Source organism: Lissotriton vulgaris, chromosome 6 (assembly GCF_964263255.1).
Source record: "Lissotriton vulgaris chromosome 6, aLisVul1.2, whole genome shotgun sequence".
Classification (NCBI taxonomy): Eukaryota; Metazoa; Chordata; class Amphibia; order Caudata; family Salamandridae; genus Lissotriton; species Lissotriton vulgaris.
This window is the reverse complement of record NC_141694.1, coordinates 99582593-99601797: the sequence shown is the minus strand read 5'-3', so window position 1 is coordinate 99601797 and position 19205 is coordinate 99582593. Positions and strand designations below refer to the sequence as shown.

The 19205-nt window shown below is 43.2% G+C and overlaps 2 protein-coding genes across 3 annotated transcripts in view; one reads left to right on the top strand and one right to left on the bottom strand.

Annotated features, from left to right (window-relative positions):
• The window catches only part of LOC147706864 (uncharacterized), a 138485-nt gene extending 133804 nt beyond the window's left edge, over positions 1-4681 (bottom strand). Inside the window, exon 1 of the mRNA XM_086926040.1 lies at positions 4619-4681. The gene's annotated coding sequence lies outside the window, so the exon portion shown is untranslated. The remainder of the gene's footprint in view (positions 1-4618) is intronic.
• Positions 4682-4935: 254 nt separating this feature from the next.
• The window catches only part of LOC147706863 (uncharacterized), a 98139-nt gene continuing 83869 nt past the window's right edge, over positions 4936-19205 (top strand). The window contains exons 1-4 of one of the 2 annotated variants that reach the window (XM_086926034.1): positions 4936-5154; positions 11754-11839; positions 15588-15647; positions 15773-15953. In XM_086926034.1, coding sequence (XP_086782160.1) covers positions 15804-15953 — 150 coding nt within the window. In that variant the 5' untranslated portion in view covers positions 4936-5154; positions 11754-11839; positions 15588-15647; positions 15773-15803. The remainder of the gene's footprint in view (positions 5155-11753; positions 11840-15587; positions 15648-15772; positions 15954-19205) is intronic. The other variant, XM_086926035.1, reaches the window with a different exon arrangement.

Here is a 19205-nt window from a genome sequence, read left to right as displayed (position 1 = left end):
GGAGGGATGTGACTGTAGCTTCTGTAGTTGATATGCGGGTTTCAGCCTCTGTTATTGTCGACCGCTTTGCGGAAATCTTGGCGGATGAGCATGACATCAGACGATACCGCCCGAATTTTGTCCTCCCCTCCAGCGCCTCCCGAGACTGCGTTATTGCCACCATCAATGCAGCATTGTCTGGGCCTGTAGAGGCCTGGCTCGTTGACTCCGCCGCCTGCGCCCCAGACCCCGCATAGCGATCTAATGTGCTCTTTTTGGTGCCCTGCAGCTTGCCTCGAGTCATTTTTAGTGGTAGTAGTTGGACGTCGGCCACCCCGACAGTCGGTAGGCGGCTATAATCATGCCTTAATCCGCTGCCATCACTTAGAGGGTGGTGGGTCACTCGCGCGAGTCAATCCTGGTAATTTTCGCCTTCTAGGCAGGTGGGAAGGCAGGCGTGAAGGTGACCCACACACAGGCCGCACCGGACCTGGTCTGGCCACTTCCACGCGTAGGCACCTCAACCCTCTAATGGATGCCTCTGCCAAGCCCCACAATTCCGTGCCGTGAAGCCCCCGTGCGGGAGCGCCTCTCATAGATCAAAGATATAGATGAGTTGGCCCCCTGTGCACTTTTTATTGTTTCAGCTAAAGCATAGAGAAGCAGGGCGCGTGTAGGGCACAGTGCGGGCCACTGATGTCCATTCTGTGGACTCTCAAAATTTGTGGAGTGCCGGCCCTACAGAGCACAGGTCAGCCGTGGGCCGCAGCAAATATCAGAGGGGCCCAGTGTTCAATCTGGCCGTGCGAGCAGCACAGTCCCCACAGAACGCAGAAGGTCGCTCCTCTCCCCAGCAATCATGAGGCAATGTTAGGGCACTGCGCACTCACTTCAGCGGCACAGGGATGACCCCCTCCCCGTCAATGCAGTAGGTCTAACGTCTCTGGCCCATCAATCGCGGCGTCTCTAGTTGAGCCCCGACTCAGCCCCACTGCATGCAGCCGCAGTCTATCCCAGCGCCGCCCGCCGCAATCACCAACCTGGGATTGTCCTTTGTGTCTCCGGCCGCCACGAGGGACCTTGCTCTCTTCAACCTCATGAGAGTAGGACTGCAACGACTGCTAAATAAATTACACTGTTACACCACCATGAATACCCTGGAGGTAAATTTAAAGAAAACCCAAGTTGTGATATTCGCAGGAAAAGCTACAGAGGTGGCAGCTGGTCATGCAACAACTGAACTCTCAGTACGAAAATCATATAAATAAGTAGGGATATTGACTCAAGGGGCACTTTTGTCAAACATCATAATGACATCGCTATGAAAGCCATAGCTCTTCAAGTTAGTTTCTCTAAACTTTCTAAAAAGCTGATAAGTCTGAGCCTAGTCCAATGTTGAAAGTTAAGCAAAGCTAAAATTGGCCCTACTTTGTCGCATGGTCTTGAAATCTCCCTAGGTAAGCTCAGCTTCACACTAAACCAACATGTGACCAAGATCTAAAAAAAGGTTCTTCCACTGCAAAGGACTGCATCTGCAACATAGATCCGATTAGAGCTAGGCCTCTTAAACTCGAGTTCCTGCTATGGTTAGACATCAGCTCCAGTAACCCGGGCGGGTCATATAGTCGGTTCTTCCACAAATGCGTGCAGCAACTCTCGGCAAGTGACCTGTGGTCCAAGTAATGTAGCTTTCAAATTATGTATTAAGAAGCACACTCAACTGTGTTCCTACTCTTCCAACAAGGTATGCCATGCCAAACGTAAGCATGCATGGGCAGTAATCAACTCCTACCAAGTGGCCTCTCTTTCATCATATATAGCCTATACATACCCTTTTCACTCAAAATAGAGATTCCTGGCACTTAGTCTGGGAGAGTGGCATTTTTTTAATCATCTACTCCACTGGCACCGGCCATCAGATGAGCTTATATGCAGGGGCTGTGGGGAATCGGCTGAGTCTCTAGAGCACGTTGTATGTCTTCGCCCAGTCCTGACGAGCCTGCACAGCTCAAAATCGCCGAAATTGACATAAATCCCGTTGTACCTTTAGGTACTCGACTTGCACCGAAAGCCGAAGGGCAGATTCAAATCACCCTAGCGACTGCGATTTAAATCCTCCAGTTGGCCGATTGAAGGGGCCATCTGTTAGCTACAGAACGGGACCAACTAATCTCCATGAGAATTGAAGAAGCAGAGACTTAGCGCCTGCATTACCTGATTTAACATACCACTCAGGCCCGCCCTATGAAAACAGGTATTAATTCCCTAACTCTGTGAACAAGAGTGAAAACATCAACTCCTTGTCACCTACCTCCACTAGGGCTTGTACTACTCTTCTGGCTGCCCACATTAATAGTCCCGATGAAGACTCGCATGGCCAAGGCTTAATCTGCCATAAGGCCTCAAAGACTAGTCGAAACGTCGACGCTATATAATCTTTGTCCTGGATGGTGTCACACACTTTTTGTGCAATACAAATTTGGAAGCAACGTCTCCATAAGAAAGTGTCTAGAATTTATTACATGCCAGGCCATTTGTAAATTGTATATTGTGCGAATCTATTGCATGTATATAAAAATTGAAACACTTTTTATTCTATGCCCTTTCTCTACTTTTCTATTCTAGCACCTTACATTTCAATTTTCTGCACATACTTCTTTTGGGCAACCACAATTCTTCTTTTTATACATTGAGATAGCCATGACTGCAATGAATTAAAAATTGCCCTGGATTTATAACTATTGCTGTTGCTTTTTGTTTGATTGTATACAAATAATCATTGAATGTGCTTGGGCTGATCTACTGGACATGCCCCACAACTAAGGGAAGGTTATAAATATTCACTTGATTTATCTTGAGTAGAAATAATTGTCTGAGACAATTGTTTTTGAATAACATTTATTACCCGGGTCTTTTTTGACATTTTGGGCCACCCCATTTTCTTAATGGTCAGCTCAAAACTGAGGCATGAGTGGAACAGATTGGGAGTCTGGTCTTGTAAGCTTAGCAATATTGCGGCTCTGAATCCGGAAAATACGGCCCTAAACGTCAGTTTCATAACCTTTGTATATATTGATCCCGCAAGTTCAACCAGAAATCCCATGTCCTGTGTCAAAACCAGGAAACAATCACTGCTGGACATATCAATGCATTACGCTTGAAGTAACTTCCCAGTAATTTGGTGTCCCCCTGGCACAGCTTTACAAAATGGAATTTGAATTCATCTTTTAAACTAGAAGACTGTGCTCCTGTGAAAACAGTTTGACCTTGCCAAAGGGACCATGACATTTTAAGTTGTGTGGCCGAGGAAAAGATGCAACACCAACATTTTGTTACTGATCACCCTAACCCTGAACTTTACATATAAATTGGTGCCCCGGCTAAGCTTTACAAAATTGATCTTGAATGCTTACATTAGAAGTTTGCACCCCACTGATAATAGCAGAACCCTGCCACAGGAACTATGAAACTTTAAGCTGTGTGGCAGAGGAAAAGATATAATCCCAACACCCTATTATTGTTCACTGTACTATAAAATTCTTCATTAAACTTGGAGAGGCTGAAGATGGCTGGAATGCCAGAAACCGGTGGGGTGGCAGAGTGGGCTAAAGAACGGCGATGGATTAAACCCAGATCTTTTGACTGGGTGTGAGTGTTTGATTGATTCAGATGCTCCGTCCATCACCACCCCCTTTTGTACCGTTAAAACATATCAAGTCATACAGAACACACTTAGCATACTATGGTTGATCTGTTAGATGGAACAGTACTAAGCCTGCAAGCTGTTCAAGTCCCCTCAACTTTTCACTGCTCCACGAACATGTTCTCCCGTCTGCACTAGGTCGCACTTTCGGTGGCTTACTTGTTGTTTTCAGAAGGGATTCTAACTTTTATTGAATATACTCATTTACATATTGCCACCTTGTGCTTGCACACAAGTGAAGGTCATCCTGCTCTTGATTAGAACTTTAACCCAATAATGTTACTGCCTTAATTTACTGAGCACGTGGGTGCAGTACAGTAAAAATGTTTGAATGTTTTAACCTTTTCTCTTTTTACGTGGATTGTAATGATTTCATTATTCAAACAATAAAGTAGTAGGTGTAGAAATAACTACTGCTCCTAAACTCAGTATTTATTTTACCATATGAATATATAGTAGGTACACAATGAACAAACATTGTAAGGTGCAGTTCAGACGTTGGCTCTGGGTATTTCGTGTTTCTGGAGTACCTACTGTGGTATCTGCTTTAGCTTGCAGCTCAGCCTGTGGATATCTGTGTGGATTGTTAGGATAATGGGTGATGTGAATGTCAGTTGATTGCAGGGCTAAGCAGCAAGTAGGCAGCTCCTGTTGGGGTTCATGTATCTACCTTACTTCTACCAAATAAATTACATACAAGATACCACCTGCATCCGGTCATTCTTCCGTTACGACACCGACAAACTCTATGAATCCCCACAACCAGAAGGGTCTGTCAGACCCAATGATATATAACTTTTGTTAATTCAACCATTGTCACAATAAGTTACAGATAAAAACATTGACAACAATGGTTGTTTTTCCTACTCATTCCATTTTTTTTGTAACTACCAGTTAGTTTGTTCGGAAAAACTTTGAGAGATCTACACAACTCACCCACTTGCTTAATTCGGCATTTCAGTCAAGAAAATAAAGGACACTTTTTTTCACTATTACAGTGCATGCGGACCTTACATAACCACATTTGAGCCAATGGCGTTTGCAGAAACATATTCTGTTGAGCATGCGGACTAATTGTCAAACTGGATTGTTGTAAGAAGTCTTCCGCGCGATTGGTTATAGTTGGCATTGGTAGTTGCTCATTGGCTCCAGGGCTCAACATGTTTTGAATGGCCTATGATTTGCTGCCGAAGTTCTTGTCGCCTGTTCATTGGCGGAGAGGTACACTCCTACTATAAGTCCCCGCCCACGCCTTCTGTCAGTGGGGCACCACCTGCTCTCTGCGTGACGTAAATGAGTCCCTTTAATTAAACCCGAGGCTGCTGCTGCGTAGGAGCGCTTGGCCTGAGATCTGTAACCCTCTTCGAGAGAGTCGAAGTCCCAGCCAGTCTGTCCTAGTTATCCTGCGACAAGGTATCGAGGCCAGCGCCAACCGGAGTCTCCAATTGCTAGAGTGAAGGCGATCATTGTAGGTGAGTAGACTCTTCAAGAGCGCCACGCAAGTAGTGTCTGTGGTACCCGCCGCTCCGTTCTGCGTGATGCGCGCCATCTCCTGGCGGTGTTCCTTCCCGCCGCTGTATTGTTGTGGGCTAAGTTCGTCGAAGCGCGGGATGCGGTGTGTTTCAGACCTCCCGAGTCGGCACGGTGGAGGCACTCGGAATATTTTAGGAGATCGGAGGTCCCGTGGGGACTGGAGCGCGAGGTGGGCGCGACTACCGGGTCTGAAATTCGAAAACAAGCTCAACCCGTCCTTGAAAAATGTCCGAAGCAAGTGCAAGTTAATACCAAGAGCAGCTCGTGTGCCGAAAGCAGTTTAACCAATTGTGGTAATGCCAATAGGTCTGGCTTTCAGTTGATGGTTTGGATGGTAATGTAATACGTTACAAGTAGGTCTCGTGGGAATAGGTATGTATTTGTGTGCAGCCGAGGAAATGTGGATTAAAGTCAGGTTAAAAGGTCAGGTGAGCATACATACCAACATTTTGGAAGAGGATGGTGGAAGACATAAAAAAAAACAACACAAAAAAAACCGAAATATGTGTTTCTCCCAGTGACATATTGAAGGAGAGGCAATTTTAGGCGAGAGACAGCCAAAAGGAAACCTTTTTTGGCACGAAATATCTGGAGTCTTATGTCTGAATCAGGTCTATTGGCATGTGTGGGTGAGATTTGCACTGTCAAGTTAGACTTAAAGATCCATGTAGGTTAATGACTGTCCTCCTTCCATCTGTGCTGCCCTGAAAGTTCAAGATTGGACAGCTGAATACATAAAATTATCACAACAGTGTGCAGGGCAAACACTCTCTGTGGAAGCACACAAATTCTGTCCAATCCAAACATGTACACTTGACTCAACTTGTGGGTTGTCCCCTAATTGTCTGGTGACAGCTGCGCTGTGCTGCAGACCACAACATGGGGATAACAACAAGCAAAACAAACCTTCTCCTAAGAAACAAACACATATTTAATATAATAGAAAAACTTTTGTTGTTCCCTGTAGATGTAACTTTACAGAGTAATAGACTGGTATCCAAGAAGGCCCCAACATCATGGCTTGCTAATATACAAGGAATAGGTTTTATGTCTGCCCCATTTAACTATGGGCTTTATTTGACTAGTCTCTTTCAGCCATTGGCATGAGACTTTGTCACTTGTCTTGGCTCAGCCCAGTGGAGTGTCCATGTTCTACCTCTCCCTTTCACCAGTATCCTTTCTCCACCACTAAAGTGCTTACATTGACTTTGTGTAATTTAATCTAGTACTCAGTAAAACACCCTAGTGCAGAGTTCTTGCTATATGAAGAAAAAAACTGCAGACAAAAAAAGAGCCCTATACTCTCCTGGCAGATACTGCTGACTCCATCCCGTTTGTCCCGCTCTATTGTGCTAATGCTATATTCGTAGTTGACTTGCTCACTTCACGGTGCAGCTCTGTCTGGTAGCTGCTGCTGCCCCCGATGCTGGTGCCGACCCCCTGGTCAGGAGTTTAACCACATGGCTGCTGTGGGGATTTTTGTGCTGTGCTGAAATATTCAGATTCCCCTTCTTCATGACGAGCTCAGCTCGTCATCAGCACACGACACCCGTGGGTGATGACGAGCTGAGCTCGTCATCAGCAGCGAAAGGGTTAAGGCTCTCCTCAAGCTGCAGACCCCTGACTGTACTTCAACCCTGTGGTCTGGTGGTAGAACGTCACTGCTCTTCTGCTGGATTGTCCCCTCTCTTATCAGCATTTATGTAAGCTTTTTTCTCTGATTCTGCTTCTTGCCTTTTTAATCTCCTTTTTTTTTCTGCTGCCCTTGCCCCTGTGTGCACCCCCCCCCCCAGGGACCCTTCCAGTGTTTCCTGTCTCCCAGATGAGATGGAGGAACACAAATACCCCATAAACCCACGCATCCTTTAGAAAACTGCCGCCGCCACACCACCTCCTCAAATCCACAAGAAAATGGCCCCATCAACGCACTCAACAGTAAATAACTCTTCACCATCATCAAGGAGTTTGCTAGGCCCAGCAGTGAGACAATGGACATCCCTCCCTCCCAAGAACTCTGGGACAAACTCAGCATCTACTCCTCCCACCCCCCCACCCCCCATGATCAGATTCGGCGCTCAAGACCCTGCCACCGAACCCAACCACACTGCACCCGAACCTACCCCGCTCAACTGGACCCCACTCGCCATGGACGACACACTCAAGATCATCCACTCTGGAGCCCCATCAGACCCTGCCCGCATAACCTAGTTCACTGAGCAGCCTCCTCCATTGCCCCCAAACTCCAGCGCACCATCAACTGCTCCATTGACACTGCGGATGACTGACTGGAAACACACAAAGATCAACCCCCTGCTGATACAGCCGTCCGCTGACCCGACAGACCTCAAACTTCCGACCCATCTCCTTGCTCCCCTTCCCAGCAAAGGTCGTAGAGCAGGCCAACAATGCCAAACTCTCAGAATTCATTGAAGAGAAGAACATCAAGACATCTCCCAATCCAACTTTCAAAGCAATCACAGCAAAGACCGCACTTCTCACCGCCACCGACTTCAACCGTGCCCTCCTGGACCGGGGTGTAACTGCAGCCCTTATCCTGCTGGACCTCTCGGCTCCCTTCGATACAGTCTCTCACCTCACCCTAATCACGAGACTCCACGACACCAGTATTCACGGGAAGACCTTGGACTGCATACCCTCCTTCCCCACTCCACGAGTCACACTACCCCAGTTCCGCTCAGAACCTACACCGATCAACTTCGGAGTGCCCCTAAGCCCATGGCTCAGCCTTCCCTGAACTCGGAACCCAGTTAGATTTGGTTCCAGGAACTCTTGAAATCTGTATTGTTAAAACACATTTATTTTTTAATTGACCATGCAGACAGTCATGTCATGGACTGTACCTTATAAGACGTTTTCACTCTCAAGTTATTCTTCATATGACTGAATATTGTTTTAATTCAGTGCACTCTGAAGTAACAGTCTATAGTGCTAATCATGTGAACAGATTAAGTGTTTAAACCAGGGAAGCCCGGTAGGTGAAAGATAATGTAATCGTTGTATTCATGTAGGAGCTATTTGTATAATGTATAATGTGAACCTAGTCTTCAGGCAGCGGAGCAATACATTCCATGCCCATCGCAGGCAGCTAGATGGGGAGCCCAAGTGCATAACCCAACATGGGCACCGTAAAAAGGCATGCTTTTTTGACACTAATACCCCATAAAGGTCTTTTGCCTGATCCATCATGTCATTAAGTGAGAATCTAGGCATGGCCAGAGCATATGGGCATGCTTATTGGTCACTTACATGGAGGCGTTGCTGTCTACTTTAGAGTGCTATTGAGATATTGTTAGGGCTATGCGCACCTTACAGGAGGACATGGTGAGCTACTGGTGATGCTTACAGGATACTGGTCGGAAATGCTCACTCTGTGGTGGACTTTGCCTGTGACTGCCCAAATACTGGTTCCATATGGGAAAGCGGGCTTCAATGCAAGGGTGATCTAACCGGTGGCTTCCTGTGGTAGCAAGAAACCTTATTACTTGGCAAGATGCATGTCTAGTCTCTGTGGTCCGTCAACATACCACATGGTTTATGTATCCACTGACATTTATGCAGAGCTATTCTGTGTGCGCCTGGTGAGGTCTGCCTCTGGTGGCAGTGGAATCATCGCAGTGTATCTAATAGTTGGATTGACTTAAGGTTTTGGTATTGATTAATGGCAAGGAAGCAGATTTGCCGCCACCTACCCCACCCAATGTTTGAAAACAACCTAAAAAAAATAGCCCTTTAGTGGCACTATACCTACCTAGTCTGCTGCATGACTAGTTCATCCTAACTTGAAGGTAGAACACTGGGTGGCCAGTGGGTAATTTTAAGTGACATCATTGGTTAGGCAGACCATTCCGGCATGTCTCTGCAGTGGAACTAGGCATAGTCTGTTTTTCCTGCATCAACCCATCCTAGAGATATAAGGGGCATTCTTCATAAGCTTACAGTTTAAAGAAGAAATGGATCAAGTCATGTGTGGTTTTGTGGATTTGTTGCATATGTTTTCATCCGTGATCCAGCTAAGAGTGAAGGGTAAATTTGACATGGGGAAGGTAGATGTGGTGAACCCCAAGAGTCTTTTTTTTCCAAATCAATACAGATGAATACCGTCACAGTTGTCATTGGCATATGACTGCCAAGAAGGATAATCGGTTGCAAGAGGATAATCGCATCCCTGAACCTACAGGTTCCTGTGTCTACCGAAGACTGCACCTCCTCCTTATATATCGCCAACTAAAGCAGCACTTCAACTTAATGCACATACATTCTGACTTTGTGCTCTGCCTATGACAAGAGATTGAACTTTGGTATAACCTCTGCAACTGAAATGTTCCAGGCCACACACCATAAAGGGCATTGTGATGGGCCACGTTGCACACTCTGCATGAGTAATAAAGCTATGTTGACCATCCAAGGTTCAAAATGAGTTTCAAGCTGTCACACATGGCATGTAGCACATATGTACTCTCCTTTATCAGCTCCTGCTGATAAAGGCCGCTTATGTAGCAATTGTCTTGCTAATGACTGTAAATGAACAAGAGCCTTGGACCAGCCCCGAAAACACACAGAAATGTAGACTCCATGAAAGTAGAACCCCCCCCCCCAGTACTCTATCAGACCAGAAAAATGCCACCAAAGACTTAGACTATGCCACCAAGAGTTTCTCAAGTAACCTCTATAGAAAGGAGTAGCCCATAGGAACACATCCTCACTGTACCACAAAAAACAAGTTTCAACTCTGTCTGCGCAGGCAGTAATAAACAAATGGCTGCACCTAGAGAGTCCATTTGTGCTCCCAGCTTAGGATCATAGTACAATTTATGTGCTGTCTTTTGCCCTCTGGCGTTCATAGCTACAGATTCTGGCACAACTTTTGACTAAGTAACTGAGAGGGTTGGGTCGTAGGAACAGGACTATCTAATGAGTTTTCGTAAGACTGAGTCCAAATCAAATAATGTAAGCAAGACAGGATTCCAGCTTAAACCTGACGGGTTTATTTATAAATCAAGATCATTACTAAAGTTTAAAAGTGATTTAGGTAATTATGAAATAACTTGGTCAAAAAAACTCCATCATTATCTGTGAGAGGACTAACCTAAGGTCACTCTATTAAGCCAATACCAGGATCTAAATGCAAAGCAAAGAACATACTAGTGCAGATTCTGCTCAGATCAGGAACCCAAGTATGTCTGGCACATATTCCAAGAACAACATCTTTTATAGGGCTTTAGACCAACACCACACACATTTCAGTTACTTATAATGGTCTGACAGGGTTGGGCTGGAAATGTATCGAACCATTGACCAATAAGTAGTCTAGTACATAGGATGCATTCAATAAGATACATCTGAAAACACATACGTTGCTACATATTAATAAATGAGGTGTGCATAGGAAATGAAGGAAATTACATAATCTTTATATAATACAGTGAACAGTTCAACTAATCGAATGTGTGGACTCTAGGGAAGACTCGAGCAAAGGACCTTGAAAATTACAAAAACAGGCACATCTTGAGTCTGGCTTTTTCATGAGGAACACAAGGAAATGCAATTTATTAATACAGAGACCACAATGTTGGCTTTTGTTTCGTTGAATTTCTGAAATGGAAAAGCACATGCAGACACCACGTTCACATGAAATAAAAAATGCAGATTTCTTTCTGCAAATATGAACATATGTCCATGTAAGCGGACTTCGAAAAACTCATCCTAAGCTGAGCACATCTAGATTTTGCAATATGTTCGAAATTATTAAAAATACTTGCACTTTGCTGCCCCTACATCAAGGCTGTTGGACCTTTAGAAGACAGAGAAGTGAGATTGAGGGCACTGGGCTTTAGAATTAGTGAACTGTTAGTGCCATTTTTATTCCCTTTTTAGCTCTTAACAGAATAATGTTTTCGTCGGAGACTTGGGTTTTTCTTGATGTAAAATAGCTCAGTATGTGGAGCGTGTGCACTAGGGGCTAGTGTAAAGTAAAATCCCTGAAAAGTCATCTCCGTTTTTCATGCTTCTGACTCTCTTCCCTCCCCCCCTCCTTTTATTTTTTTTGTTTATATAGTATATCATGGAGTTGGGTGATAATAATGTCCATGATTTAAATCGCCAGGAGCCACTTCAGTGTATTGCACACTGACTGTACCTGTGTATGTGTTATCTCTAGCCTTAATTTACTATCCTTACCATTTACAAACTGCTATTGTGTATTTCTAGATGTATCTTTATTCTGATCTTTGAAAGATTGAATCCTCTCGCATGAATCCACACAGAATAGCAATTAAAGTAGGAAGAGTTGTGAGGGCCACATATTTTGCAATGGCATTAGTAAGTTCGTTAAATTGACTGAAAAGGAGATTGTTCTCTTAACAATTTTCAATGTGTAAAAGGTGGACTCCATCTAATCCTGCGTATCTTCCATTTGTGTGTTCCCATGTTCAAACCTTTGAATCAGTTGTGAATAGCCTAATGCTAAGAAAGTCCATATTTAAATATGTTAATCAAGAGTCATAATATTTTTACCTAGGCTGCATATAATGGAGCTGTGTGAAAGTCGTCCCGACAGGCAACAGACCAGCACCACACAGCAAGGATTCAGAATGTTGTCTTGAGGTAAGTTTCACTCTAGCTTTCTGTCACCATGCAGGTCCGGCTCTAGGGCGGTGCGACCGCACGGGGTGCTGACTCTTCCAGAGGGCACCACGTTTGGAAGTATTTTATGGCTTTAAAAGCACCTGCTGCGGCATTGCTGGCCTCCGCAATTTCCATACAAGAATAAAAATGCCAAGATAACAGTGATGTTCTTTCTGGAGAGAGAGAAGTTTTGTCTAGTGGAAGTTTTAAATCATTTTATGGTAGCCCAGAGGGTTAATGTGTCTGCTGCAAAGAATGTGTACCATGCAGATCACAACGTGCATACAGTTTAAATAGGTCAGTGCTTTTGTCAGAGAGGTCCTTTTCTTACTAGTAGTGTAGATGCCTAACACGGAACAGTGAACTCATAACTGTCATCAAAGAGCTGCATGCAAACTGTAAGATATAGATTGGAGCATTATGATGTGTTCCTCCGTCTTTCGTTAATCTAATGTTTCAAAAAGGGTTCAATTTGGTTAAAAAAAATCTGTTATTAAATGTAACTCCCAACCACGGGGTTATGTTTTAAATTCTAAGTCTGTGCTTCTCCAGACTAAGCTATCTTAAACTATACTGTCTAACGTTATAGATGACATGTGATTCACCTTGTAGTTTTCTTGCTTATGTAACATTTGCTGTACACTAATTTACACACATATGATTGTCTCAGTGTAATGTGTGTGTGTGATGTAAAGTGCTTTTCACACCCTACACTGGTATAGGTGGGGCTATATAACTAATTGAATACATCTGAGAGAGAGTGGTTATGGAGACTTAAGGGGGCACTGTTAAAGGGTGGTAGTGAGGGAGCCTGTGGGGGCGCCAACAAACATTGTCGCACAGGGCACCACCAGCGCTAAAGCTGGCCCTGTCTCCAGGCTTGCACATAATGTTCACATATGTCTCCTTTTGGCACTCTGACAAAACCTTGCGAGAACTATTAATGCTACTTTAGTTTACCTCCTAGGAAGCATTTTCACACACGTACATTCCTGCCTCATTTTGCATAGTCATGCTGGAGGCAAGTTTTAACTCTTGAGGGTCCACATAAAAGATGTAGACTATAGTACATTTGAAACCTACTTTCGATGTCAAATGCTGCTTTTTATCAACTTTGTATTTAAATCATACACGGTAGAGTGCATAGGCTGCTTATAAATTTATGCTAGAAGTGTTCAACGTACCATTAAACTGAAATAGAAAAAAAATATCTTTGCATATAGGCTACTATTGTGACCCGTTCATTGAATTTGCCTAGATTGTATTGTAATTGCACTTTTATATAGCACTTACTACCCTCAATGAGGCAAGAAGCGATTTACTCCAGGCAGCATACTAACCCAGAACCTAATGTTAGTGGGTAATCCAGTGATTGTTGGTTATTGTGATTAGTCTTTTTTTTTTTTTTGATTCTTACTTTTATAAAATTTTGGTTTATACATGTACATCAGTTTCCTCATACAAATACTTTTTCGATTTTATACAGTAGATAAAGTCCACTCTTGTGCAGCGAAAGGCAATACATTACCTAGCAGAAATTACATTGTGCATTTTGTTAGTCAATATTCTCAGCTTGTTCAAGGCCTAGTTCCAACACATTACTTATCTATCTTTATTTATCCCTTTAGTGTTTCAAGGGTTTTCCCCAGATGGATCTATCTGCCCTTGCTGTTCATTGAATGAACCCTAACCCGTAAAAATCGCTTCACCAACCCCAAATTTTATTAAATTTCAGTGGGCCAGTAGAGGGCCTTCAAAGGGAAAAAAGAATGGCGACAGTTGAGTTTTTTTTTTTAAGTCAAGGTGAAAATTGTCATACTGAACTCTAGGAACATAGAGTAAGCTTTTGAGGTAACATACACCCGGAGAATGTAAGCTTAGAGTTATGGACAATAGGGAAGGGTTATTACTTGCCCAGGCCCAAGCCAACAGAGCAAAATAAGAGAGACTAAGCCCACGGTTGCAGCTTACCCGCACTAGAGTATCGATATAGTTTACAGAATACCTACTTGTTTTAATACTCGTGGGCGGTGAGCACGTTGTTTATTTTTTTTGTTTCAGGGCAGGTACGATTTAGTATTTGCTCGGTTCACCTTTGGGCTTTGAAAGAAACCTGGAATTTAGTCCATGTCCCTGTGACGACTGGTCTGGGCAAACAACTATGCACTTTACTTTTTAAAACATTTTTTATATATATATAACACGTTTTTTTTCAAATTTCTGATTTTTGACCTACAATAAAGGCTGTTTGGGGGAAGCTATCCTTTGTTAGAGTGCGACTCTCCTGTTGGTCACTCCCCACTGAGTGCTATATATATATATATATATATATATATATATACATATACATATTACACCGCATGTTTTAAAAACATTTCTTTTATGAAGTCCCAGATCTTTAAGCAGTGTGCCCAAGCTTTTACATTTCTGCAACAACTACCAGTGTCTTGCTTCCTATGTTTGTTCTTTTTTTGCTAGCCGCTGTGCCGTTACTCAGCACTATGCACCCAGGATAACTGTTTGATATCTTGTTCTTATTTTATGAGTTTTATCATTGTTCTCTTTTGACTTCTGAGACTCCCATCATGTTAAATATGTATTTGCGCTGAAGTAATGATGCCTGTATTTGCTTATTTTTATTGTCATTTCTATGTACTTTTATGGTTGCCTCGTCAGCCAAACAAAGTTAGTCTGAAATAGGGAAATGTTGAGTGAGCATGAATGAAGCCATAGCCTCTTGATAAAAGCAGTGTGAGGATATACAGGGTAAATAATGCATAGATCGAAAAGATTTTGCAAATACAGGAGCGGCTGTTCATCCATAAAGTTAGCCTTACAGTATCAATTACAATGACTTTGGGGGATTCATTCGAATGCCCCTGGTTTAGAATTGCACTGGATGAGGGCTGAGGATCCATTCTCAAACAGGCAAAGTGTATTGCCTGCATTCCCATACCCGGAGACTTACAGACCGAGAAATAACAGGGGAGAGACAGGGCTAACTTTAGAAATCCAATGAGGCATTTTCTTTAACAAAGAGCTGCAGATTATTCTTTCTGAGAACTGTCATTTCGTGGATAGCCGGGAGGGGACTGCAGTTTCAGGCTTTCAGGGAGAGGAAGTTTCTAGTTCAGATCTGTCTTTTGTCTGTCCGTGATATAAAAGAAGCTTTTACTAAGTCGTTTGAATGGAGTACGATAAATCAAATACTGAACCTCTAGTTGCCTGATACATTTTGTAGGCTATTTCCTGAAAGTGGGGTCTTTCTGTCCATTGGAGAGTGGCCATACTGGGGTCTAGTATTGTACAGGTAGACTTACTGTAGCACATTCATAATTTCTACGTTTCCAGCATCTGTGATTATTGTTAACATGACATGCTGATATCAGTTTTTTTAACCCCTTCGATGCTGGTGACGGAACCATTTCGTCATCAGTCACGGTTGAGCTGTGCTGATTACGGAATGGTTCCGTCACGACCACACCCTGTTCTGGAATGTCCAGCACCGGGGAAGAATCTGCGCCGCACCGAAAGTGTTAATAGTTTTCATTTGTAACCCCTGCCCCATCTCTCTAGTATGCACAACCCCCCCCCACCCCCCCACCCCCCCATAGTTGACCACTTCCTAGGTTACTGTACTGCTCAAGGCCTGTTTGGCATTGTCTCATGGTCTACTTATGTAAATGTACTACACTGTTTACCAAAATATTCTGCTGTTTATTTGCAGTGCACTACATCCTCTTCTTGAAAGGCTTATTCCGATTGGTGTTAGACTGGTTGTCACCTGGCAAGTATTTCTCCAATTTAATTTTAATCTTTTAGCCCCATTATCTTGAATATGCGCTCTAACGAGTGAAGAATATTTTGTGCACAAAACTTTAAAATATGTTTACTTTTTCTTTTTAAATTTAGGCAAGAGTAGCAGAGGTGATGCAAATGAATCATGCTGTTCAACTTCACACCTCCAAACGGATTGCTGTTTCAAATCATTTACCCTGACATAGCAATGAAGAACTCTTGCATTATCAAAAATGTTCTTGCACCGGTTTCGTTCAAGCAACCGTGCGAAGACTTGCAACAAGAGCACATACCGGTTTGTAATAATAAATCTAAAAAGAGAAATGTTGTGTTGAGATGCTTTTTGTAATTGTGTATGTTGGGCTATTTGTATAGTGCAAACCAAGTTGGGAAGATAGAAAGCACTGAACAAAGGTGAAGTCTCAGGGGTACAAACCAAGGTCATTACATAGGAGTAGGTTACAAATTAGTTCCTATAGTATATATGAATAATGTCACTTGATTGGTTGAGCCTTCAACTTGTTTCAGAATTGCAGGAGAGATGTAGCAGTCCTGATGCCAATGGGTATGCTGTTTCATATCCTGGGGGCTTAGAAGGAGAAGTCCACCCTTCTGTTTTTGTTTTCTTCTACCTTGTAGTCTCCGAGTCTGGCAAAGACTTGACTCCTGGTTCTTCCCTGGCAACTCCTTTCCTGGTCAGGTAAGTTGGAGTATTTGTAATTTTTTTTTTTAATGAACTTGTAGGTAGTGTTGACCATGAACAGGAGCCAGGGCATTTCCTTTAGTTTAGGGGTCATATGGTTGAATTGATCTAGGCTACTTCCACATTGTTTGGTTTAGCCACTTTGTCACTTTTGAAGTCTTAACCATAACGCTGACAAATCTACCAAATAAGAACATAGATTTAGATATAGGTGTGCGTATCTATATTGATATCAAAACAAAGAAAATTGAGATGGTCTTAATGGACCCTAAAAGCTTGATGTGAAACATTTGCTAGCTACCTCTTATTCCTGTAGCCACTATAGTTAAATCTTGTCCCTTTAAGTTTGCTATATATTTTTGATCTTTACACAAGTTAAGTTTCTTTTCTTCAGTACAGATTTACTGTAAAATTAGTGTTGGGATGGGGTCTGTATGTATGCAACATTAACACTATTAAACCAGATCAGCACTGCAAAGACCTTTATACATCATGAAAACATAAAGTGATCTTCTATATATTCTATTTTCATATAGATTTTTTAAATCTTTTTTTTTTTACACTTGACTTGCCTCTTAAACGATCCACGTCTCATCGCCCTTAGTTGTGTTGTATCTTGTTTTTGTCAATGGGTGATACATCATACTTGCAAGGTGTTTAGTCCAACAAACAAATCCAGAATGCAGTTTTTAGATTGAACCAACAACTCCAAGCCATTCCTAGCCTCAAGGATGTGCACTGTTTGCCCGTTGCAAGGAAAATCTACTTCAAAACTCTCTGCTTGGCAACCCATTGTATTGAACCAGTTTTACTGTAGTTCAAATTTGAGCTCTGCGAAAAAATTTCTTTGGTAAGGAAAATTTGAACAAGAATGGTATTTTTCCTAACATTCCCTACTTAAGCAGAATCAAGTCCAGTGTAAGCTCCTTCTCAATATAAACCAGCAAACTATGGAACACTTTATTCATTAAAACAAGTATAATCATCCGCTTTATTAAATTCAGAAAGGTAATACAAACTTTGTTTTGCAGTATGAATCTTTTGGATTTATATATTTTGCATTCTACCATCTAGTAGTTGGGTCGACAGTTGTGTCGGTTTTCTTTTTTGTGTGTTTTGGGGTGCAGAAGGCTTCATCGACCAGTTGTGTTTGTTCCACCTCTATGATGTTAGAGGTACACCCTGGAAGCTCCACTGCGTTGTTGCTGTGTTCAGATTCTTTTTTGCGCCTTTGGGCTTGGGTGCAGTGGAGCGAGCACCAGAACAGATTGGAGAACGTTTTTTTTTTGTGGTTTTTTTTTTTGACAAGGAAAACACTTTATTTTTTTTGGCTTTCAAAAAAACCTTTCAAAAATTGAGGAAAACCTCCAAATACTTAGGAATACCAACAAATACTGAAGCTAATCGCCAAAGGCATTGGTTTAGGTAACCCTTCAGTACCAGAAGGTCCTCGACTGCGTGGTGCATAAAATGCATCGGGGATATTGAGCATATGCTGTCCAGGTTCTGCCCTAGATACCATCACAAGTTAGAGCAGAAGGATCACCTCCAGGTCTGCAACGAGTGCCTTCCCTGAGACCACGTGTTGCAGGGCTGTGATGCCTGCTCTGATTTTCAGCCAAAGATCCTTAAAGTAAGGCAGAAGTGGAAACACTATGCTGTCTCGCAGATGCAGAAACATACCCCTAGGGCAGAGGTCACCTACAGCAACATTGATGCTGAAATGACACAACAGGACTCCAACGCCTAGATGCTAAACGCTGAGATGGGGAAGGTGTTGAGGAAACTGTTGCAAAAAAACAATGTACAAGTGGGGCCGGCTCAGGGATGGAGCCGCTAGGGCAGACTCCAGAAAAAAATTCTTGACTTCCAAGCCTCCAGAGGGCAACAGTCCAAAGAGATGAAGGAGCCCATTGAGTCCTAAAGGCGATCAAGAGCATGGGAGGGATAAGCCGATCAAGAGAAGGGTAAAGTTCAGTGTTGAAAGGGGTCAGTGCCGAAAGGAAAGTGCTCTCAAGTCAAGAGGAAGGAAAGATACTTAAAAGACCCTCCTCAGGAGATAAAAGGACTTTGAAGACTTCTTGAAAGAATAAAATATTCCCATCCAACCCTCGAAAGAAACAGTTGAGATAAAGGCAGAAGCGGAACAACCTAAGCAGCTGGATTTGCTGCTGCCTGCAACACTCAAACCAGTGGATGAGGAGTAGGAAGCCTTTGGGTTTGACAGTAAAAGCATGCTGCCTTCTCAGTGGAGCTCCCAGTTACTCCCAGTGCTGCCAATTGTGCTAGATCAGAGAAGGGAGGCCTTTAGGGAACCATCCACATTGAAAGGTGCAACTCGGTGTGGAAAAAATACAGGCGATCTACAAAGAACCTCTCGTACATTGGGGTCACTGCAGACCTCTCCACGGCCAGTAAGGGGGCTAATTTACAGGCATCTGTGGGTTCACACGCGAAAGGGAAAGCTAACTGGTGAAGATGTTCGGCATGAAAATAGATTGCTCAGCGGCTGTCCAATGGAGAATCTCAAATTTCAACACACACTTAAACAGTTGTGGCCACCAACAGTGGGAAGAGATTAAGCCTGTTCTCCAGCACCATATTGGAAGAGGGGAAAGTCTGTAGTCCAGGAGGGGAAGACCGTAAGTAACATCTGGCTGAAGTAGGTCTTGGATGTTTTGGACACCACAGTCCGACTATGCTTGGGAACCACCCTTTGGAGTGTCTGGTTCAAAGCAGAAGGTGCAGGCAGCTGTCTCTAGTGACATTCACAAGAGAGTAACTCTTTGGAACAGCAGTGGATGACTCCCTCAGGAGAAAGAAAAAAGATTGGGACACTGTAAG